The sequence below is a fragment of the Nicotiana tomentosiformis genome, chromosome 1 (genome assembly GCF_000390325.3).
Source record: "Nicotiana tomentosiformis chromosome 1, ASM39032v3, whole genome shotgun sequence".
NCBI lineage: Eukaryota > Viridiplantae > Streptophyta > Magnoliopsida > Solanales > Solanaceae > Nicotiana > Nicotiana tomentosiformis.
The window spans coordinates 14717497-14742136 of record NC_090812.1 but is presented as its reverse complement, the minus strand read 5'-3'; the positions used below and the strand labels follow the sequence as shown (position 1 = coordinate 14742136).

The 24640-nt window shown below is 39.9% G+C and overlaps 1 protein-coding gene across 10 annotated transcripts; it reads right to left on the bottom strand.

Moving 5' to 3' along the window:
* Nucleotides 1-1929: 1929 nt before the first annotated feature.
* On the bottom strand, nucleotides 1930-8865 carry LOC104112833 (protein LNK1-like). 10 transcript variants are annotated; one of them, XM_009622863.4, is made up of 9 exons: nucleotides 8643-8865; nucleotides 8217-8325; nucleotides 6645-7201; nucleotides 6117-6456; nucleotides 5950-6027; nucleotides 5148-5753; nucleotides 4149-4297; nucleotides 2476-2611; nucleotides 1930-2409 (listed from the first exon to the last, which is right to left on the bottom strand). In XM_009622863.4, exons 2-9 carry the CDS (start codon nucleotides 8274-8276, stop codon nucleotides 2305-2307), a joined length of 2031 nt encoding a protein of 676 aa, XP_009621158.1. In that variant the 5' UTR covers nucleotides 8277-8325; nucleotides 8643-8865; the 3' UTR covers nucleotides 1930-2304. The 10 variants fall into 10 exon arrangements, 9 of the variants coding, with proteins under 9 accessions (XP_009621158.1, XP_009621160.1, XP_070033836.1 ...); XM_009622865.4 differs by having other exon boundaries at nucleotides 8217-8318; XM_070177735.1 differs by having other exon boundaries at nucleotides 6645-7227; nucleotides 8674-8865.
* Nucleotides 8866-24640: the final 15775 nt, after the last annotated feature.

Sequence of the window (24640 nt, the reverse complement as noted above, 5' to 3'; positions counted from 1 at the left end):
ATTTGCACCTTCTGTTGTTAAACTTTAGGACATCATATCCTTAACTTCATGAGTGCTGTGACTCGTGTAGTTAAGGACACCATGTCCTTAATATTTATATAATACTCATGAAGAAAGGGTAAAACCGTCTTTTCGTATTAATTTTAATAGAGTAGTGGTTATTTTTGCTCAGCATTAAAAATGTTGGATAAAAACTAAATACCACATTAAAAAGTGGCTACCCCACGCCATTTCTACCCCTAAATACCCAACGTTTTCAAGACTCTATTTTCTTCAACAATTTAATTGTTCTTCTAAAAATTCACACAAATCCAAAGGAACTAATGTGCTGCTTTACTTTTTTACGCAAAACAATGTTGAAATTTATGTTCCATAACTATAAAAAAAATAATTTTTTTTTTGTTGCAAAAGAAAGTACTCTTTCTACGACCTGAAAACAAAGTAATCATTTTATTTTAAAATACCTTTTCTACATCATGAAATACTCATTTTGTTGAAACGAAAAAAATATTTTTTCTACATCATGAAAAGAAAATACTTTGTCTACATCACGAAAATAAAGTACTTTTTTTGTTAAAATGAAAAAAAAGACTTTTTTATATTATGAAAAGAAAATACTCATTTGTTGAAATGAAAAAAAAAATCTATCTATAACATGAAAAGAAAGTACTATTAATAATATTTTTATTTAGGGTGGGGATGGGGAGCGAGGGTGGAGGTGGGGTGGGGGTGAGGTAGGGTGGGGATGGGAAGCCAGGGTTGGGGTGAGTAGGTAGGGGTGTGGGGTAGGTTGGTGGGGATGGGGAATAGGGTGAGGAAGGTTGAAAAAGTATTTTGGAAAATGTTTTCACTTCTTTTGGTAGGAAAAATATTTTTCTCTAATTGGAGGAAAATGAGTTAATGAGAAAAATATTTTCCAAAACATTTAAGCCAACCAAACATGGAAAAATTGAAAAATATTTTCCGAAAAGTGTTTATCTTCGTACCAAACACACCCTCCATCTAATGTTTTTTTAATTTTCTCTAACCATACTAGATTATACTTGCCTTGCTCTAACTTAGAATAAGATGCTTGTGATAAGTGTCTATACATTGAAATTTTTGAAAGACTTCAATTTATTGATTGTGATGACATATTGTAGAAAGAATTGTATAAGCCCATATACATGAATATTGAGAAGTCAGCTCATGGCTTCATACACTTTTAGCTACCTTTTACTCTCTCCCGCAGGGACGCACACAAGCCCACATACATGATATTTCAAGACTGAAAACGCACGAGGTGCCAATTAATGGATGGTGTGAGAAGGTACATCACTCCATTCCTGTGATATTCAACATGCTTATATAACATTACTTTCACATTTTGTTGAAATCAGCCAAGTGTAGCATATCCATTAAAGGCGAGATAGAACGTGATGGATAGTAAAAAAAAGAGTCGCGTTAGCAACTTCCAGATGCCTCTGCACTATCCAAAATACACCAAAGAGGACTATCAGCACATGCCCGAGTGGATGATAGACAGGCTTCTTGCTGAATATGGTTTACCTGCTGATGGCGACTTGGCTAACAAGCGAAAGTTTGCAATGGGTGCTTTTGTTTGGCCTCATTCTCCAGCCAAGCCCTCATCCCATACAACTACATCTCACCAATCAACTTTTGTTAACAAAAATGTAGGAGCAGCTGCTGTTCAGAATAAGTAATGAAATATCTTTCACCACTCACCTCTCTTTCGAAGTACTGTTCTACAACTACTCATTTGTGTCAATATATGAGAGAATATAATATATATCTTTAAATATAACGTATCTGAAGATGATCTATCTTGTATTGCAATTAAGTTTATCCTATAGAGAGCAATTCCGCTGTGAATTAAATTTTGAATTAGGTTTAAAAGGGAAAAAGGGAAAAGATCCATAAAACCACAGATAAACGAACAGGTCGGAGCATCTTCCGCACTTGCAAATATCAGTTTATGGAAACTTTCCAGGTATTATCTACTTACATACAGACAACAAAAAGAGTCAGTTGGTCCACTCTACGTATACACAAGAATGGTTGTTTTTGTATGCCTTCTAAGTGTAGAAGGGTTACAGTCACTACAGATGGGATAGAAGGAAACAAAAGTAACCTGATTGTGAAAGCTCATACAACGATGTGGTCTAACATGGACCAGAAACCGGGGTCCCCCACATAACACTGAAAACATAAAGGTTCCTTGTAAGAGATCTTGATAATTTCTGTACGTGACCTCCCACAAGGATTGAGAGTAGACACCATCATTTGCTTCTTAAATAGTTATGGTCAATGATCAGTTCTATCTGTTTGAGGTGCAATTTCTCCCTGAGAAATCAAGTTCTCACCCATCACTGGCGTGCTAGACAATGACCCATGAATCTGCCATTGATTCTATTGAGGATAAGATTTCATCTTGCAGACAGTTAAATATGAATATTGGAAGCAAGAGAAACCTACCAAGGAAGGCGACTTCAAAGTCCAGGAGTCACGGGCAGGGGTTACAGTTGAATCTGAAGGCCTGTGGAACAGCAAATGTGCAATAGATCGATCTATAGGGTTCGTGTCTGTTTCGATGTCCAAATATCCTGTGGACCTGAAATACAACCCCTTCGATGTTACTGACCAAAAAGTGATGTCAAAAAGAGATAGAATCTGTTACATGTGTTGCTCACCAGCTCCACAAACCCAGCACCCCTGCACCGATTTGCTTTTTAAAGTATCATTTCTGACTTGACATAGTATCCCTCTTTCTTAACCAACAGTACTTTTTCTTAACTGAGCATGTTGTATATACACTGACATTTAATAAATCGATGACTTATAATAAGAAAAACCACCAACATATTTTGGCAGAATACATACACTCCTGCAGTACCATCCTGTCAATTGAGACACATGTCATGCATAAAACTCATCCAATATTATCTTCACTTCATTATGTATTTTGTATGCCATTTATCAATCCTTTAGGTAAGTTTATTTACGTATTTACATATAGGGAATGATATAGGGAATGATAACAATCAATTCTTTTGATACATAACTTTATCTACCACATTTATATTGTACAGTTGATATGTTGAATATACCACTCTTACTGAGCTAAATCCTCGCTTCTGCTGTTAAATATGTGAAATAAATCCAAATTTCAGGATTTTTAGGTAGAAGTGAAGAACACTAATAGTTTAAAGATCTTATCTTAGCACCAAATTTGAGCATTCAAAGAAGAATGCCGTTCCAGAGATGTTGACTATTAGTCGATGGCCCTAGAACTAGTTAAGAACTGTTCAGAAACATCAACTTTCTGTTCCAGTATAACTTTCTTCCTGTACAGTTTATGAAGTATTGATTCATCCACATCTTCTGAGATCGACCCTGTCTGTCTACTCAAAGCGATTATATCTAGCACGGAAAAACCTGCTTCGGCTCATTTTAGGAAGAGAGCAAGAGGATATTGGAGGAGATCATCTGCCTATCACCAACAGGAGCTGCAGCGTATGGAAACCACAAGGGATTCATCCAAAATTACCGTTTTAGTTGTTCAGTGAATTTTTCTGATTTTCATTATTGATCGTCTACGTGTAGAACTAGTACAATTTTTTTTATAAGATGGGTAGTACTAGTATAATTTCACTCCATACTATTAATTTCACCTGGCCAATGGCTAATCTCAACGAATAAACTTGTATAGACAAGCTTTTATGTAGCAAAATATAACTCAATGGACAAACATCTGCACAGTACTAGATTTAAATTAGGATGCTACTACTTAAAGTTGAGCTAGTATTCAACAACTCGCTGAACACGCCATCGTTGAACTAAGCAAAGCCAAGCTCAACAATGATGTCAAAATTAAACAACCAATCAACTATATAAACTAATACCAGATGATTAATTAACCCAAAATAAAAGGCAACATATATAGTTTAGCAATGCCATCGTTGAACTAAGCAAAGCCAAGCTCAACAATGATGTCAAACTTAAACAACCAATCAACTATATAAACTAATACAAGATGATTAATTAACACAAAAAAAAAAATAGACAATATAGGAGAAGTAATATGAGAGAGCCAAGACAACAAGCTATTCAGCAAATAATGCATATAGATACTGAGAAAGGATCCATACTTGTTTGTTCCCTCGCTAATCAGTGATCCGCTGGCCCCTCCATCATCTCCAGAGCCATTATTGAGATTAGCATGTCTATGCCTTTGTTCAGCACTCCGAGCCAACCGGTACAAGCTATCCCTTATACATAGCTTTGTCCGTATGTCCAACTAAACCAAGAAAGTTGAACGTCATCTATTTTACAAAGATGTAATACTAAGAAGTCAATTTCAACTACAGGTTTAACTTTGAAGACCCACTTTTAACACATCTGCTAACAAGCCCATCCTAGCCAAAGTACACTGGACTAACATATGAATAATTACCAGAGAATACTGAAATATAAGTCATACGTTTGGATGATTTCTGCATAATCAGCCTAAAACAACAACAACAACAACCCAGTATAATCCCACTAGTGGGGTCTGGGGAGGGTAGTGTGTACGCAGACCTTACCCCTACCCTGGGGTAGAGAGGTTGTTTCCGATAGACCCCCGGCTCCTTCCCTCCAAGAACTCCCCATCAGCCTAAAAAGAACCAAAATATGATTGCAGCTTGGTGATTAAGTATGAAACAGCCTAAATATACCAATCACTTGCCTACCACTTGCAACAGCGACATGCACTAAAAAGACCATCCTGAAGCATGCACAAAACGAGTGTGCAGTTCTACAAAATCGGAACAGTCCCGTGATGTATGTGTGCAGCTACAAGAGAGTGTAGCAGGAGATCTTTGATATACTACATCCCTCTTCAAATATTGTAAGATGAAATACTTTGGGATATACAAAGTATAGGAATATGAAATGTTTTTATATATATGACACCAGATCAAGAAAATAACTGCGATTAGCACCAAGACTGATTGCACAACACCAGTCTACTTTGAACATGCATAGGAGAGTATGTCATACATGCAAAGTTGAGTTAACTCTTTTGCAGCTTAAACTCTTAATAAATTCATCAAAGAAGAAGAAGAAGAAGATTATAACACAGTAAATTTCATAGTGGGACTGACTACCTGTTCCATGACACGTTGAAGCTGATGAAAATTAGCTGCTTCTTCTGAATTTTCATCCAACCCAGAACTTATAGAAGAGCACTCCTGTACAACTGAGGATCCTAATTCTGCTGGAATCCCCATGCCAACCCCTTCAAGATCACGGTTATTTTCAACCTTAACTCCGGATTGGTGGAATAACTTCTCCGCCTTTTCATTTATTGTCATAGCAGCCACCTGAAAAGAAGGATCAGGAGAACCCTCCATGGACTGTACCTGATTTGATGCATAGGAGTCCTTGGGAGAAGGAGACATGAGACCATTATTTTCGTGCTTTGTAATTGGTAGAGTTGGATGGAGAGCACTCCTATCTGAATGACCGTAATCTGAATGCATGTAAGAAAAGCTACCCCCCAAATAGCCAAAATCGGGCACTTGAGCTTGCTTTTGCTGCGGGACACCTGCAGATGTGAAATTCACTTGAGTTCTTGGGGGGCCAGAAGGATGCTTCTTCTCTTCTGGAACGCTATCAGTGTAATTGAATGTGTCGCCATTTTCTAGATAGCCGCATTTTCTTTTACCCTCAGATCGATTCTGATGCTTGGAGTGTTTCCTTTGCATGCTATTCTGGAAAGAAGACACCATAAGGAATTTAAAAATAGGAGGAATAATTGTTCACATCAGGATCAATGCATTTAATAAGAAGCTGATGGTATCAAAGACATTATCATCCAGAAACTCAGGAACTGTTCCTTCAACCAACACTAAAATTCAAAGAGGAAGAATGCACCTAAATTGGAACTACCATCCATTCTTTACTCACCACTACATCATTGCTGATTCGTGGTTGGTTATTAGATGCAATCTCGACCTGTACTCCACCACCCTGTACCCCAGCCTTCTTCAAAACAACCACCTTATAGGTAAGCTGATGCAAAATATGATTTTAAAGATAAAAAGAACGATATTCACAGAGACTGAGTAATATACCTTCTTGTCAGGTACTAACTCGCACTCTGAATTACTTGATTCATTTACAAAAGACAATTGACTCAGATTTACCGATTCATTTTTCTCGGAGGACCATGAACTGCCATTATAGCCAAGTGATTGATTTTCAGTGACAGAAGTATTAGTTGAAATGTTTGTTTCCTTTAGCTTTGAAGTTTCATGACTTGCAGATGTACTTCCAAGTGCAGTGGATGCTGGACATGGAAACTTAAAAGCTGACGTCAATCCATCTCCAGATCCTTCAATAACATCTGATGATGAAAGCCAACCTAGGTCATCTTCACTACCAGGTCCAAATCCAAATGTTGAATCACAACTCCTGAAACACATTACCATTGTTAGTATTTTTAAACAGACTATTCATTTTATCTATATTCACATCAAAAACTGACATAGATGTCATGGGTAGAATACTTTTTTTTTTTTGAATTTTGTTCACATCTTACCCCCTAAAAAGGATAAAAGGATGAATAAAGTCCGTTTGACTGAAATGAAGAAAGCAATTACCTGAACATCCTGTCAACATCCTCAAAGTTCTCTATCTCAGGCCAGCTATAGTATAAGAGATCATTAGAGTCTTTACCCTCGCAACTATTGTCCAAAAAGCTGAGATCATCATCGGCCTGAGGAATGGGACCAACTGGATAGCTATATGCGTTTTCCCCCACAGCAGCATTCTTGTCATCCAGAGGGCGACCATTAGAACAGGATTTGCTCTCAATTGAGTTTACATTATTACTCTCGATACGACGACTGGATGTCCTGGTATTTTCAGATGGTGAAACGTCTTCGACTTTGGCACCATCAGGTGCATCGGCCCAGGGGTCCTTTTCCAGCATTTTGGTGTTTTTATTACTCAATAGAGGAAGTATTTGCTCCTTTTGCTGATTAGCATATTTACCAGTAGATTGATCGCCTGTGTTACTTGTTAAACCAATTACTTCATGGCGAGGTTTCTTACGGCTATCGTTCTGGGGGAGTGGTTCATCGGTGTGCACACTACTTGGATGTGGCACTATATGATCATCGCTGTGGCAGAACTCATCCCAAGATATATCTTCAAGCTGTAACACCAGTTACAGAATTTTAGCTGTAAGAACGGCAGAGTATACTTCCATAAAATGAGCAAATCAAAACTAGAATTTAAATTTTGTAGTATGAGGAAATGACAAAGCACATATAATGGTAGAATGCTCTTGGTCTCCTACAAGGATATAGGTTGAGATCACCAAAGGATGAAATGACTAGCTAAGATTCACCAGCAAAAAAATAATGTTACAAATGAAGCAAAGGCAGTTTACTAAGATAACAGAAATTTTAATAAAATGGTGGTGTCCAAGCCAGCTTATGAGCAACTCGACTATTCCACCAGGTACATGCATCCTCCTATTGGTACAAGTACGGGGTAACCTTCTTTTTTTAAGAAAAGAGATACGGGGTAACTTTGCCCACATTGCTTAAGCAAATGAAAAGAGATCACCTAACTCTCTGTCAACTGTCCTCTTATTACTTCTCATTGAGGAAAGAGAATCTAAGCTACTTCCGAAGCATGAAAGAAAATTGATACAGGGAGCAGATCAGCTGAGGAAAAAGGAGGACTAAATTGTTCAACAGAATTTCTGGTACCTCTTCTTATGTAAAGAATAGCAAATGGAGGACAATGAACAAGATAATGGTGCACTTTCAGTATGATTTACAGTATACCTCTTTCTGAGGGTGGCAAAGACAAATTGAATTTCATGAACAGCAGTTGATCCTAATGTCAACTTTCCTCTAATAAAATTACGTAAAGCAGAATTAAATAGTAAAGAAAGGCAACTAGTTAACATCTTAATCACATTCAATGTGTTCAAAGTATCCACCTTCTCCATTCCCCCAATCACTTGTCATCAAAGGAAACCTATACAGATTGAAATGAATCTAATCTCGGCGGCACACCAAACTAAGGCAAATTCAATGTACTCACTCGCTAGCCAGTAAGAAGAACAATGAACAACGAACAACGTTAAAAGGGCATCAAATAATAATAATAGCAATTTAAACTCAGCTACACCCGTCGAGGAATGCAGAAATTCTTACCTCGTATAACTGCAAATCTAACATTCCTTTGATTTGTTTCAACCAGCACTCAAGCCACATGCAGCACACTGGTCAGATGTCATATTCAAATCTCAAATCCTTCTTTTATCTCCGTTCACGAATCAGCCAAATCAAAAAATGAAAAAACAAACATTAGAAACAATTCAACAAAATCATTTTCCTGCTCCTACTTTTAAAACAGTAAGATATCTATCAAAGCTACAAAATTTGAAGGCTCTAAATCAAGTAATTAAAAGCAGTAAAATTTTCTAAAAGTTACGACTTTTGAGTAGTAAATTCGTAATTTCTATTATTTATTTTTTTTGAGAAAAATCTTCAATCAGTTCAAAAGCTGAAAACTCTTATTGTTGAGGTTCATGCAGTAAGAAGCCAATAAAAAACAGCAAAAATTAACCGAGCAAATACCACTTTACATAGATCCTGCCGGAAAAGTCACCTTAAAACAGATAAGTCGTCGGAAAGACACGACTTCGCCGGAAATCAGTACTTAACGGCACAAGGACGGCAGTAGAACCCTAATTTGATGCTCGCAAATACAAATCTCGGAGGTTCTGGATAGAGAGAGAAGGGGATAGAGAGATAGAGAGAGAAAGACAGAGCAGCTTTGTTTGCTTTGAAAATTTTCAGGAATATTTTAATATTTTTTGTATTTAATAAAAACAAGTGTCAGGCGTGGAATGCCCACGTGGCAACGCGGATCAAATTTGAGGTCGCCTAGCTTAGAGAGTGGGTATCAGAATTCGTGGTCGAGAGAGAGGGTCGTGATACGATCCGTTTCCCCGACCCGATTGGTCCACGTAAGGACAAACTGACACGTGTCAGTAGAGCCCTACTAGTGGTATAATATGCGGAACCACGTGTCGGTAATAACTGGGCCTTGCTTTCTGCTTCCGTTTACTGCTTTGCTTAAACCACAATTATTTCAATATTTTATTTCTTGTTAAACTGCACTTATTGATGACAGACGGATTGATTATTGTGGTTAACAGATTAATTTAATGTTTTTGTGATGATGACTCATTTGGTTTTTCTCCATTATTTTAAAATGGGCAAATATATACTCGCCCCTTAAACTTGACCCCAGTTTCCATTTTGACACATTAATTTAGCGCTTTTCCTATTGAACACTTTAATTCTATTTTGATGTATACCATTTAAACACAACGCATGTCCGGCCAAAGGAGCGTTATGTCCACACATGATAAGCGCGTGAATATTATTAATATTTGCTTAGGTGGATATTCCAATAGTAAAAATAAAACACACCCGTTAGACCCACTTTAAAACACCCGATTTTCCCATTTTTTCTTTCAAGAATGCCATAATTCCTCTTTCGTCTTCTTCCCTTGCGAATTCGCCATTTTCCCCTTCTACTGAAGATTAGGTGTCCAAGCTTGAATCTTGATCTGATTTATTCCTCATCTTTCTCGTTTATCAGTTCCATGTCACAAAAATCAACAACTTCTCGCAATGGAATGGAAATTTGCCACTGTGGATTTAATGCGCCACTGACTATATCATGGTCATCTGCAAACTCAGGTCGCCAATTTTATGTTGTAAATTGGTAAGTCGATCGTATTGTTTTTGTTAGACCCTTGAATTTCTTAATAAAGAAATTTATTTTTAATTTTTTTGGCCGCATTTCTTTTTGAATTTGTAGGGTCGAGGTGGCTGCAAATATTTCAGATGGCATGATGATGAAATGCCTGACCAAGCTAAGAGGGTTATACGGGGTCTGTTGAAGAGAGTCGAAAGAACTGAGAAAACAGTTGCGCGGTTGAAGTGGTTATTTGTTGTGGTGGTGGTGCTGTTTCTATGGATTTGGCTTTGGTGATGCTGGTGGTTTGAAGAACAATGTAGTATTTTTATGATATGCTGGTGCTAATAGTGTTGAAGTTGCTGCTATTAGTTCAAGAAAAATGTAGTATGTTAGAAGTAGGTACTAGGAATTTGATCTTTTGTTAATGTACACTATCTTGTTATGAATGAAATGGAAATGACCAATTTTAATGCAAATTTAAATTTAGCTGCACTTTCATAATGTGTTATGAATGAAATGCAAATTCATATTCATGAATTGAAAACATAACTGCCTAAACATTCCATTGCATAATGTGATGGACTAGCATTACATCCAAGCTCAAAAATAAAGCATTGTTTTGGTCTACAAATTACAAAAAATAGAGCATTGTTTTCCCAAACATATAACTTCCCAAACTAATAAACTCTAATAGAGCATAACTGCCCAAACAAAAAACTGGTAGTGACATCTTAGATAACATAAATAAAAACTGATCTGCTTCACAGTGTAGATGCAGCTGAACTTGTTTGACTTGAAGAACCTTTTTTCCTTGCTGCACTCATTTCCTGAAGTTGTGACCTTGTCACTGCATTTCTTCCTTTAAACTTCAATCCGGAGGCTTAAATCCAATGTATATGTTAGTTGCAGATGCATCCTTGAATGTCCCAGCTGATATGACTCTCTCATATGATATACCAGGCTGTAAAATACAATAAATTAGTAAAAAACAGAACAATTCCAGCCCACAAAACTGCATTATAATAAACTATACACCCTTACATTCAGGATAGTAGTTCGAGTCATAGTGTTAGTGAAAATCCCAAAACCAGTATGCCTTGGCCTTTTATGTCCAATGGTTGCTGCATTAGCCGATCCTCCTCCTAGTGTAGTTCCTCTTCCTTTTCCCCTACATAGTCCATGGCCTCTTCCTCTTCCTCTTCCTCTTCCTTTACCAATCCCAGTTGATTGGTTGTTGCTTTGTCTTTTGACAACACTTGTATCCTCACATATAGAGGATGGATTGCTTTGTTGAGATGGTATTTCCTGAGATGATCTTGGTGGAGGTGGTGGCATATTTTAACTTTTGTTAAGTAGCACTTCTTGGAACATGCTGACAGAAGTAAAAGAAAAGAATATCAGAATTGCAAAAAAAGAATGTAAAAGACAGAATTACAAATATCAGAACTTACCCCTTTCCTGCATCCAGATTTGTTGTGTCCTGTTTGTTGGAAGTTTGAACAAGTCATCTTTACCCCTTTCTTTGATAGTTTACCACGCTTTTTTCTTGCTTCATCCTTGGCTTTTCTCCTACATCTCTTTGGTCTACGTGGCATAGGTTTAGGTTCTGGAGGTTCTATAAATGGATTTGTTGAATCCGACCATATCTTCATGTTGGGAATTGGTTGAATGAAATGCTGGTAAGCTTTAAGGAAAGTTTCCTTCCTATACCAGTGGGCAATATAATCATCTGGGTCCATTTCTCTATCATAGAATGCGCATACTGCATGTTAACATGGAATGCCCCTAAACATCCATGATCTACAAGTACATGTCATGGTCCTAAAATCAACAATGAATCTGTACACACCTTCATCAACTTCAAACCCATGTTCTGCATTCCACATAACCTTACACCTCCTAGAAAGGGTTTTGTTCTCTTCCAGTATCATCCTAGCCATTGGTGCAATGTCAATAACCTAAGTCTCAGCAAACTTCCTCATTTCAATGGTCCTATTCATGATTTTATGTCTAATTTCTTCCAACATAGTTATAACAAACTTGTGCCTAGGACCTACTATTCAAGAATTGAATGTTTCACACATGTTATTCTTAATGACATCACACTTTGAATCTTCTCTAAAGTATGCCCTACACCAATACTCTTTATCATACTTCAACAAGTCTTCACATATCTTATAACCAAACTTATTCATTGCTTCCAGTTCTTCGTTGAATTTTACTTCATAAGATGCTTTGGCACATCTCCAGAATTATTTTCTCCTTTCTTCACCTCTCCAGTTCTTGGACCAGTTAGACCAAATGTGTTTAGCACACATTCTGTGTTCTGCCATTGGTAGTAATTCCCTTACAGTTGGTACTAGTCCCTACAAAAAATAGTAATAACTGTTAGTGGACAGTATATATAAATTGGGAAAAAAAAATTAAAAGTTGATTGTAACTTTACCTTTTGCATATCTGACATAACAGTTAAGCCAACACCATCTCCCAACTGTAAATCTGCAATCAAATATGTGATGAACCAGCTCCAAGAGTGTTTTGTCTCTTGATCAACTACAACCCATGCAATAGGAAATATTTGATTGTTCCCATTTCTACCAACTACAACAATTAACTCACCCTTGCATATTTCCTTTAGAAAACAGCCATCAAATCATATAATCCTTCTGCACCCTTCTAACCATCCTCTTTTCAAAGCATCTAAACATAGATAGAAATAGACAAACAAATTCTTGCCATGAATAGTCTCACTATCTGTTCTGATCCAGCATGAACTTTCAAAATTTATTTGCTTAATAATATCAGCATAATCAGTAAGTCTGTTAAATTCCATCCTCCAGTCACCCATGAATTGACTTATCACCCTACACTTAGCCCTGTAACAAACAGTCCTTCCAACATACAAACCTAACTTATCCCTGACCAAATTCTAAATCTCCCACAACTTAATATTTGGCTGGAAAATAATCCTATCTTTATACTTATTAGTAATGTATTTAGAAGTACATAATTTATTCTTATTTTTGGTGTTGCACTTATGAGCTGAATGGTACTTCTTCATAGTAAAGTCACATGAATCTCCATAATTGCTTGCATACAATTCCGAGTTACACTTGGCTCCTTTACACTTAACTCTAACTCTATCCTTTTTATTAGGCCTAATTGTTAGTTGCACTTTGTTCTCCACAGCATATGAGGCTATTGCTTTTCTAAACTCTACAGTATTTTCAAATACCATACCAAGCTCAAAAATAGCAAGGTAACAGTCAGGGTCAAACTTTACCTTTTTACTTCTCCTTCTAGAAGGTATGTCAATACTCTTTTCAGCTAAAACATCTAACTCATCTGTGCTATCATCACTTCTAATATCAGAACTGGTGTAGTAGTCTTCATCCCCTCCTAATTTTCCAGCAAACTTGTCCTCCTTAGATGGTCTGCCAATATCCTCAAAACCTTTATCTATTCCAGCTTCTCCCAGAATAATCTCTTCAGTTGGAGTAGGTTTCTTTCTTTGTTTCTTCTGTTTTTTCTTCTTTCTTCTTTCATGCCTTAATGAAGTGAGCTCTTCATTCACATTACTATCATCTTCGTCAGGAATGTTATCTAATTCAGACTCACTACTTGACAGATCCGATGCCAAACTAGCATCTATGTTTGTTATTTTTTCAGCCCCTTGTAAATTCTCATATTCAACCCCAACATCAGCTAATTTTTTCTCAGGCACAGATGTGTTATCTGCGGTGCTTTCTTGGACATTTATATCCTCTAGAACATTAGATGTTGCTCTAGCCTCTTTATTTAATGTATTTTTACTTGGTTCAATAACTTCTGGCCTACATAAAAGGCCACATGGGACAGTCTCATCAATCAACACATGCTCATTAACTACATGCTTAATATACAAATCTAAATAATCAAGATAATTAAGGTGACAAACTATATTATATAGTTGTTCATCATTTTCAATCAAGACAAAGTCATTAGATTTAGGATTAATTAAATAAAAACCCTCTACCTCAGCATAACCCATATCCTTTGTGTAGGACAGAAGCTCAAAAAGAGAAAAGTAGTCCTTGTCTATTATGTGACCATCCTCACCCCTCTCTGCTACATATCTCGGGACAGGATCCTTGACAGTATGTCCACCATGGTGAAAATCGACAAGAATATATTCGTTTGCAGACATGTCTAGACCCTCGAAACTTCAGTCACAACCAACTCCAGTCACGACCAGCTCCACTTACGACCAACTCCACTCACCACCACGGTCAAAAGAAGCAAACAATTACCCGTATTAGTAATATAATGGCCAAATAGTTGACGGACAGTTGAATCTAACTCAAAATCGATGAAGATTCCACCGGGAATCGGTCTCAATATAGTTTATTTGGGTTTATTAGGCTAAAGAAAGGGGATTTTGGGTGGAAGATCGATTAAGTGAGGCGAGGTGTGTGAGTAAGGTAAAAACGGAATTTTTTATCCGACCTGGATAAATAAACACGTGTCAGACTATTATTGGTATGTTATTTTAAAAACACGCGATTAAGTTTCTACAGCCCGGTCATGCATTGTGTTTAAATGGTATAGTCCAAAGTACAATTAAAGTGTTCAATAGGAAAATAGCTAAGTTAAGGTGTCAAAATGGAAACTGGAGCCAAGTTTAAGGGCCGTACACCTATTTGGCCTTTTAAAATCTAACAACAGTTTAATACCTATCAGGAGCATGCTTAGTGGATCACCTAGAATTTTTGGACGGCTAAGCACTTGTATTTTATTTTGACTAATTATATAACTACCCTGTTTAATTGATTAGCAGTTGTAGATCAATCTCCAACTCCCTGAGACGACTATGGAGGAAAATTGTCGCATATGAATAATGTCTCGGTAAGTGAAGCTTTTGCATCGGGTATTTTTTTTTATTCCATTTAAATTTTATTTTTTGAACTTATCCTATGTGCATCAGTGGTAATTAAGGTAACTTTTCCGCGCTTGTAACATGTTATTTTGTATATTCTTTTAGGTTTTTCTTGTGAAAAAAATGAAAATTGCTAAGAAATGGGTTTGTCGTCTTGATTTTTAACTAGAAATGAGTAATTGCTTAAAGATGTTGGTGTCATTATTAGGTTTTATATAAACTGTATTAGTAATTAAGTCGATTCTTTAAATCCACCGCAAAGAGTAACGTCGAAATTGTATGAATAATCTGTCTTTTTTTCTGTTTTAGGAACTTTAATTTCACCTATTTTAAATCAAATCATGAGTCAACTAAAGGTAGATGCTCGCCGTTTACCATGAGTTGGTGCTGCTGGAGAACATATTTTCAATTTAGAGCACTACAAGCACCTAAGTGTCGTACCTCATTTCATCATTTCGTGAACGGCCAGAAATCATTGTCAAACAATAAGACGAAAACTTGGGAAAGCTTAAATAATGCCAAACAATGGGATGACCAAATCTGAAGAATTCTCGACCTTTTCACTGCATTAAAAAGAACAAAATAAGACGCATTCACATATTACTCCTCGTTACATTTTTCAAATGTTGCAAAAGTGTTTATAACAATTAAATTTGTAAGTGATTTTAAGGAAACGCAGACTAATTTAACATAAAACGATAAATTAGATTACAATTGAAATAAATAATTGTAAAGTAAATGCAAACCACACGAATGGAACAGTCTTAGCCTTGAAAGATTAATCACCCTCGAGCCAGATATGCTTCGAACGGTGTCAGAGCACAGAAGAACAAAAACTTAAAGAGAAATAATAATAATGTATTGCTTTGGAATGCGTGTTATAATGTCCTTAATGAATTATCAGACCCCTTTTTATATAGTAGAGGAGTCTTACTTTAAGTACAGTTTTATAAAAGGTAAAAATCCCTTGATCTGCTGATTGCCGGTTCCTTAATGATACATGCCGAGATTCTCGCCGCAACATCTACACGGTTATGTATATTTCGGTCTTCAGTTAGTTATGCTAACAATATTTCTTAGAGCTCTTTCGGGGCTAGGGTCGACTCCGGGGTCTCGGACTCAATGTTCTCGAAGGAGGTATCCTGACCCCGGGCTCTAGCCTGGTGTGACTCGGGGCCGATCTTCAGTCTTGCATTGTTATGTTCCGAGCTTGTCCCTTGATGTCGTAGGAGAACCCGATCTTGACCGTATACAGATAGTCCCCTTATTTTTCGGAGAGTAGACGACGAGAAACGACATGAGCTTCCAATTCTTTCTTCGACATCACATGACAGAAACGACAAAACAGTCGAAGCGTCTCGTCAGTCAAGTCATAACGGCATTAAATGTTTGTCAGTCGTTGGTCGGACACTCCTGGATGCGAACTGTCATTGTAAAACTATAAATACCTCCTCATTTGCTCATTCAAACTTTACATTCAAACCTTCTGCCCTCGTACCTTAGCGATCTTAATATTTTCAAGCACTTATTTTTCGGTTATTTGAGATATTTTTATAAGAACTTCTGTTCCATCTTCATCCCAAAGCATCAAGTGTACTCTTTCAACTTCCCATTTTTCCTTATTTTTTCTTTATTTTCATAGAAATGGCGAAGACTTCAAAAACTATTCCCCAAAAAGAAACTCCTTTTACCTCGCGGTCGGCTTCTGAAGAGACCATTTCGTGTACTGCTGTCAAGGAACCAGTACCAGAACCTCCTCAGAAAATGTTCATTCCAGGGGGGGTGCCCGGTCAATGCTGATTTTAAGATCGAAAGGCCCTCTTCAGTACCAGGCCGGTGTGAGGAGGTCTCGAGGTACATATGCTCGATCACCGAGGATATTCTTTCCGAAGTCAAAAAGGATTGTAATTGGGTTGTCAAACATGTGGTGGTTCCCGAACCTGACGAAGCCATCACCACCCACGTCGAGGGATTTTTAAGTGCTTACACTTATCCCTTCACGCTGGGCCCCTTGGACCCAGTTATCATCGACTTTTGCAAAAGATACGAGATAACCCTCGGTCAAATTCACCCTTCTTTCTGGAGGATCACAATCCTCCTCTGTTTCTTTGTAAGCAATATCGAAGGGTGCCTTTTCACTTTCAACCACCTCATGCGTTTATACAGTCCCTGACTCTACCGAGGGGACTGATCAAGCTAGCCCATCGAGCCAGTAAAGCTCCGTTCTCGAGTATCGATGAAGATCGGGACCTGGGCTGGCAAGGCTGTTTCGTTCGATTGAGGACCTCAGACTTGATCCCAGCTGAGCACATGTCGTTCCTTGAAAAATGGAACATGTCACACAAGTGTAATTTTGCTTCCAAGATTTAATTTATCGCCTTTTTCCTTTCTTCTTATATGCGTTCTGTGGTGGTGCAGCTATTGCTCGGATCCCGAATCCAGTTACTCGACTCAAGGAATGGGTCGAGGGCATCGTATTACAAAGGCCTTATTTCGAGCATTCGTGGCACAAGCTTCCAAAGGGCCAATGGGAGGCCCGTTCGCACGGTGAGATCTCTTTCATGAGTGCTCTTCGGTTTCCCTTTTGTATCACTAAGTCCTAACTTGTTTTATTTCCTTTTGCAGGTTTGTCCAAGGATGTCAAAATGAGGCCCCCATCCGGTAGCGATGATTTCCCCACCGAGTCCCCTACTCCGTGATAGGGTGAAGAGAAGAAAAGAAAAGAAAAAGGGCTCCGAGTTCTCCGAGCTCAGAGAAGAAGAAGCCAAGGAGAAGGCTGGTGCGTAAATCCAAAGAAAGCACCAGTGCTCGAGCACTATATTCAGATTCTCTCTATCAGCAGAGGGATGAATCTAAAAAAGAACAAGAATAAGCCTTAAATCTGGTGGCCCGAGAGTCTTCACGACTCGAAGGGCAAGGGGCATCCGAACCGGAGAGAAATGAGGTCGATCTGCCTCAAGTTAGGGAGGTCGATGAGGAGGCAGTGGCCGAAGCTTCTCGGAATGTGGGCGATGCCTCTAAAGTAAGTACACAGTGTGGTTGGCATCACTGAGTCGCCTTCGTTCACTGAGTTCATGTTCAATGAGGCTTAGATGGTGAAAGAACAACCTAACGATGGGGTCCTCGGAGCAGACGACCCCTTCTACGGCATTTTCTATGGCATGGATTCTACCGCCATGGAGGACGTCACCGGGTTGAGTGACTTGGAGGTGCCAAAGAAAAGTCTGTCTTTAGGGACAAGCAGGCCTTCTTCAAGCCCGAAGCTAGTTAACCAGTTTCCGGCTCCGAGTGTGAATCCCAATCGGAAGTGGTCGATCATCATCTCCATTCCGGAGGATGCCTAGATCCTTTTCGCCCCCGTAGGGATGGCCAGCTATCTTCGATGCTTGGTGACCGAGGAGGACCAAGCTAAGATAAACGAGGTAGACTCGCCCTACCAGTTCAATGAAGCACAACATGCGCTAAACCGGGTAACTTCAAATATCTATTGATGATTTCGATTCATACTTAGACTAACTTGTAGATAAGCTTAATATTTTTCTTTGTGTATGCAGGCCTCAGTGCTTCATCATGAGGTCTTTCTCCGATATCAGGATAAGCTAAACCAGCTTAAGGCCGAGGTCCGAGGGCTCACTGAGAAGAGAAATTCTTACAAACTTCTCAAAGAGCAGTGTGAGGGGGAGGCTAAGAGCCTCCGAGCTAAGCTAGAGGTGGCTCGGAAGGAGAATGCCGATTTGGTTGAGCAGGTAAAAATATTTGAGGTTAGTGACGATGAGCTAGGCTCTGTGACTAACGGTCGGAGCAGGTCCAACAAAAAATTGATTGGATCGATCAATTGCGAGCTGAGATGGACGCTGTCAAGGCCGAGACCGATGAATGGAGGGGCAGGATAGGTCGCCTGGCCTAAAAAAAGGAGACTACTCGGGCGCAGCTGGTTTCGGCTGAGGCCCAGTTTCGAGCGGCAAAATAAAAAGCCAGGGTGCAGGCCAAAAGGGTTGGGGAGCTCCAGTCTCAGCTAAGTATGGTCGTCTCCGATCGAGGAAAGCTTGCCAAGGAGATGGAAACGGCCAAGTCGGTGGTGGTTGTTATTAAAGACGATGCTGACGAAATGGTGGCCCAATATAAGGCTGATGCCTAGGCAGCCTAGGTCCGAACGAAATATATCGCCGAGCATGCGAAACGACAATCTCGAAGGGAGGTCCTCGAGGAGATTCATGCTCGGAGTTTTGACTTGTCGGCCAAAATTGAGAGTGTTAAAGGGATCGAAGCCGAGGCCAAGTGGTTGGCTTATCCCAAGGAAGACTCAGAGGGTTCGAGAGGATCCGAGGGTGGAGGAGATTACGAAGGCCCTGGCGACGAGGCGAGCTCCGGTAAAGACCATACCGTTTAAGTGTCTTGCACATTTTTTGTATTTTTGTACTTGTGTACTTTTGTACTTTTTTCAAGGCTGTTTGGCCTTTGTAAAGACTTTACGTATATAATACAAGGCTTGTTTTTCCCTTCGACAATCTCTGAGTTTTGTTGTGTATTTTGCCTTATAATTTATGCGTGCAAAGATAGAAATGCCTAAGCATGATATAGTTAGGTCATGTTCGGAGTATCAAACAGGCCTTGCTTTCGACATTATTTTGTTTAAGGCATTATGGGGGTTTGGTATGACCGAAAACCTTTCCCCAAAGTACTTATAATTTTTAGGTTATAGTTTGCCGAGGGTAGCCTTTAGAACCGGTTTTGAAATTTTTCAAGGCCTTGTTTTTTTATTACGGGTCACGAATGTCTCCGAGCCGTTTTAATATGGTCGTAGCCTTCTTTGTTTGGGTGTTGCTCAGTGGGATTGTTACCTCGAGTTATCCAGGCTTTTCTAAGATAACAGTCCCCAAATGGGGATGGCTGTAGCCTTTAAGGTCCGGGCGTTTCCTAATAGGTCTTTGTTCCCCCAGGCTCTGATAGCCCTAGCCGTCCGTTTTTGGACGAAGGTGTTGCCCAATGAGCTTGTCACCTCGAGTTATCCGGGCTTGCCTAAGATAACAGTCCCCGAATGGGGATGATCGTTTGAACCCGGATAAGGCGGCCCTTAGGCTCGATACCTTTAGGGGATCGTATGTAGGAAATTCCTTAAGAAAGAAAAGAAATTTTCAAGGGACAAGATATTTATCCGCAAGGTAGAGACTTTTTTTTATTCTTGTGCGTAATAGTTACACATGAGTACAAGCTTTATGCTAGGGCTCGAGCAGTCTATGCGGACACAGTTCATTTGACCGTTTGACCCTTATAGTAAATCCTATCGATCAAGCCGAGACCATTCAATAATAAAGCTTCTTTCCTTGCTAAAATTATTATCCGAGGGTAATGCCCCCAGTGTTCGGGGCCATTTTTAGATAGGCCTCAAATACTGTTGTCGTGATCTTCGATACCGGTGAAGACCCGGCCTTCAATTCTAAGTTAGCACAATTTACTGTTGCCTCATTAAAAACTTTGCCGAAAAACCCATTTGGGACAAAACCAGTTCAAGGGGAAAATAGTGTAACGCGTGCTTTCAGGCCTAAAGATTGTATCATACTTTGATGATTACCTGTAAGTGTTAGTTCAGGATGCAAATAAATAAAAGGAAATGAACGAGGTCGTACCTTAATAGTAGTATCGCTTCAAGTGAGCTATCTTCCAGTTGTTCGGTAGTTGCTCACCGTTCATGGTTCCGAGTTTATACGATCCTTTACCGGTGATCTCGATAATTTGATAGGGGCCTTCCCAGTTTGGTCCCAACTTCCTTTCGTTCTGGTTTCGGGTATTTAGCATAACGTTTCTTAATACCAAGTCCCCGATATTGAAATGTCGAAGGTTGGTCCTTCAATTGTAATATCTCTCGATCCGCTATTTTTGGGTAGCCAACCAGACAAGGGCTGCTTCGTGCCTTTCGTCTAATAGATCTAGGCCCATATTCATAGCCTCGTCATTTGATTCCTTGGTTGCAAACCTGAGACTTGGTTCTCGGACTTTTACCGGTATCAGAGCTTCAACATTGTAAACCAGTGAGAACGGGGTGGACCCGGTACTGGACTTCGACGTCGTACGGTATGCCCATAAGACTTCGGGCAGGATTTCCTTCCATTTTCCTTTGGCGTCGGTCAACCTCTTTTTGAGGTTTTGGAGAATGGTTTTAGTGGTCGATTCTGCTTGTCCATTCCCACTAGGGCGGTAGGGTGTCGATATGATTCTTTTGATTTTATGATCTTCGAGAAACTTGCTTACTTTAATGCCGATGAATTGTTTCCCGTTATCGCATACGATCTCGGCCGACATTCCAAACCGGCATATGATGTGGTCCCAAATGAAATCGATAACTTCTTTCTTTCTGAACTTTTCGTATGCCTGGGCTACGACCCACTTAGAAAATTAGTCAGTCATAAACAATATAAATTGAGCCTTACTGGATGCCCATGGAAGGGGGCCAACGATATCCATTCCCCATTTCATGAACGACCATGGTGACAAAACTGAATGCAACAGCTCCCCGGGCTGATGAATTATCGGAGCGTGTCTTTGACATTCATCACACTCCCATACGAACTCCTTTGCGTCTTTTTCCATATCGATATAGTAGTAGCCGACTCTGGTTATTTTTCGAACCAATGATTCGGTGCCTGAATGATTTTCACAGGTGCCTTCGTGGATTTTCCTCAAAACGTACTCGATATCCCCTGGTCCTAGACATATCGCGAGTGGGCCATCGAAAGTTCTTCTGAACAGGGTTCCATCTTTGGACAGGCTAAACCGGGCTGCCTTTGTACGTAGGGCCCTCGATTCTTTTGTATCCGAGGGCATTTTTTCGGTCTTCAGATATTCTATATATATATATTTCTCCAGTCTCAAGTTAGGCTCGTTGAGTTAATCTCGGCATGACCTTATTCCACTACCGATCTCATAAGTTGTATGACTGCCCTTGAGTTAAACTCGTCATCCTCGACCGATGATCCTAAGTTAGCAAGGGCATCAGTCTCACTGTTTTGATCCTGAGGTACGTGTTGCAAAGTTCATTCTTTGAACCGATGTATAATGTTACTTGCAACTTATCCAGGTACTTTTGCATCCATTCCTCTCTGACCTCGAACGTCCCATTAACTTGGTTTAACACGAGGAGGGAGTCGCACTTGGCTTCGATCACCTCTGCCCTCAAGCTTTTGGGTAGTTCGAGACCTGCAATCATGGCCTCATATTCGACCTCATTGTTAGTCAATTTAACAGTTCTAATAGATTGTCTAACTACATTGCCTATTGGTGGCTTCAATACGATGCTAAGTCCGGACCCTTTTGAGTTTGAGGCGCTTGCCGTAAAGAGGGTCCAGATCCTCGAGGAGGTCCCTGAGTTTATTAATAACTCTCTTTCGACCTCGGGTATAAGGGCAGGTGTAAAGTCGGCCACAAAGTCTGCCAAAATTTGAGATTTAATGGCGGTCCGGGGTCGATATTCAATATCGTACCCACTGATTTCCACGGTACATTTGGCCAACCGGTCTGAGAGCTCGGGCTTATGTATAACATTCCTTAACGGGTAAGCAATCACGACACATATGGGGTGACACTAGAAGTATGGTTTTAGCTTTCTAGAGGCGCTTAGCAACGCGAGTGCCAGCGTTTCTAGGTGAGGGTACCTAGTTTCAGCCTCACCTAGGGTCCTGCTGACATAGTAAATTGGAAATTGCGTACCTTGCACTTCCCGGACCAGGACTCCACTTACCGCTATCTCCGATACTGCCAAGTACAAGTATAGTTGTTCGTCTGTCTTTGGCGTGTGAAGCAACGGTGGGCTCGATAGATACTGCTTGAGTTCTTCCAAGTCCCGTTGGCACTCTGGGGTCCATGAGAAGTTATTCGTTTTCTTTAATAATGTGAAGAACTGGTGGCTCTTGTCGGAGGACCTCGAGATGAATTGCCCCAGGGCGGCTATGCGCCCGGTTAATCTTTGCACGGCCTTCACGTTGTCCACAACCGTGATATCTTCTATGGATTTGATCTTATCGGGGTTGATCTCGATTCCTCGGTTGGATACCATGAACCCGAGGAATATACCTGATCCAACTCCAAACGCACATTTCTCCGGGTTCAGCTTCATATTGTATTTCTTCAATATGCTGAAGGTTTCTTGCAAATGTTTTAAATGGTCCTCTGCTCGTAGGGACTTGACCAACATATCATCAATGTAAACCTCCAATGATTTTCCTATTTGTTCATCGAATATCAGGTTTACTAGGCGTTGGTAAGTGATACCGACATTTTTTAATCTAAATGGCATCACGTTATAGCAGTATGTGCCATACTTAGTAATGAAGGAGGTTTTTTTCCTGATCATCCGGGTTCATCCGTATTTGGTTATACACGGAGTAGGCATCGAGAAAACTGAGGATCTCGTGGCCAGTCGTGGCATCGATCATGCGATCGATGCTGGGCAAAGGGAAGGAGTCCTTGGGACATGCTTTATTCAAATCCTTATAGTCTACACACATTCTTAATTTATTCCCTTTTTAGGGACTATCACTACATTTGCTAGCCAATACGGGTATTTGACCTCCTGAATGGACCCTATTTTAAGGAGTTTAGATATCTCGTCCTTGATAAAAGCATGTTTGACCTCGGACTGGGGTCTCCTCTTTTGCTTGACTGGATGGAACCTCGGGTCCAGGCTTAGTTTGTGAGTGGTTATATCTGGCGGGATTTGTGTCATATCAAGGTGGGACCAAGCGAAACAATCTTCATTAGCTATAATAAATTGAATGAATTTTTTCCTGAGCTCAGGGCTTAACTCCATACCCAGGTATACCTTTTGATTGGGCAAGCGTTCACTCAATGCGACTTGTTCCAGTTCCTCGACCATTGATTTTGTAGCATCGGAGTCATCAGGGGCTATGAAAGATCTGAGGACCCCATAATCATAGTCTTCATCAGTCCCCCATTTCTCCGGTTGAGTCGAGGATGGTGTCGGTGGTTTCTATTTAGCTTCTTACTTTGCGGCCGAACCCGGCCCCTTTGTCGTTGCAAGTGCGGATATCAGAATCGCCTCTTCGACCGCAAATATCTTTTTTGCGGCTAGCTGTTCTCCGTGGATTATTTTAATCCCATCTGGTGTTGGGAATTTTAATAGTTGGTACAGAGTCGAGAGTACTGCCCTCATGTTGTGGATCCATGGCCTCCCGAACAAATCGTTGTACCTCATGTCTCGTTCGATCACATAAAACTTAGCTTCCTGGATGGTCCCGACTGTGTTCACCGGTAATGTTATCTCCCCCTTAGTGGTTTCACATGCCATGTTGAATCCGTTTAGTACTCGGTCTACATGCACAATTTGATCTTGTAGACCGAGCTTCTCCACGACCCTCGATCGAATGATGTTGATCGAGCTACCTGGATCAATTAACACATGCTTAACTCAAAATTTATTTACGAATACAAATATTACCACTGCATCATTGTGGGGTTGGATAATCCCTTCCGCGTCCTCGTCGTTGAAAGACAAGGTTCCTTCTGGTATGTAATCTCGAGTCCATTTTTTCCTCGTGATGGACGCTTTGGTACATTTCAACATCGGCCCCTGAGGGACATCCCCACCGATGATCATGTTAATGACGTGTTGAGGTTCTTCTTGTTCGGTTTGTTTGTTAGAATGAGTATTTTAAAAGGTATTTTTGGGGTGAGTCCCGAGGCGAGGCGTACCAAAAATGCCTCGAGGCGAGGGTGAGGGGCGAAAGTCTCGTAAAGCGTACGCCCAGAAGTTCGGGGCATACGCCCGGGCGAGTTTTTTGGTTGAGGCGAGATTTTGTGTTGGGGCGCCAGCACAAAAGACATCTTTTTTAAAAGGAATTAAAAACATTAAATTTAAAAGTAAAACTTTTTAATATTGCTAGAAGCCCTAAATTAAAAGTCTTTCCCAATTCTTTCTGCTAGTCTGTCTCTGCC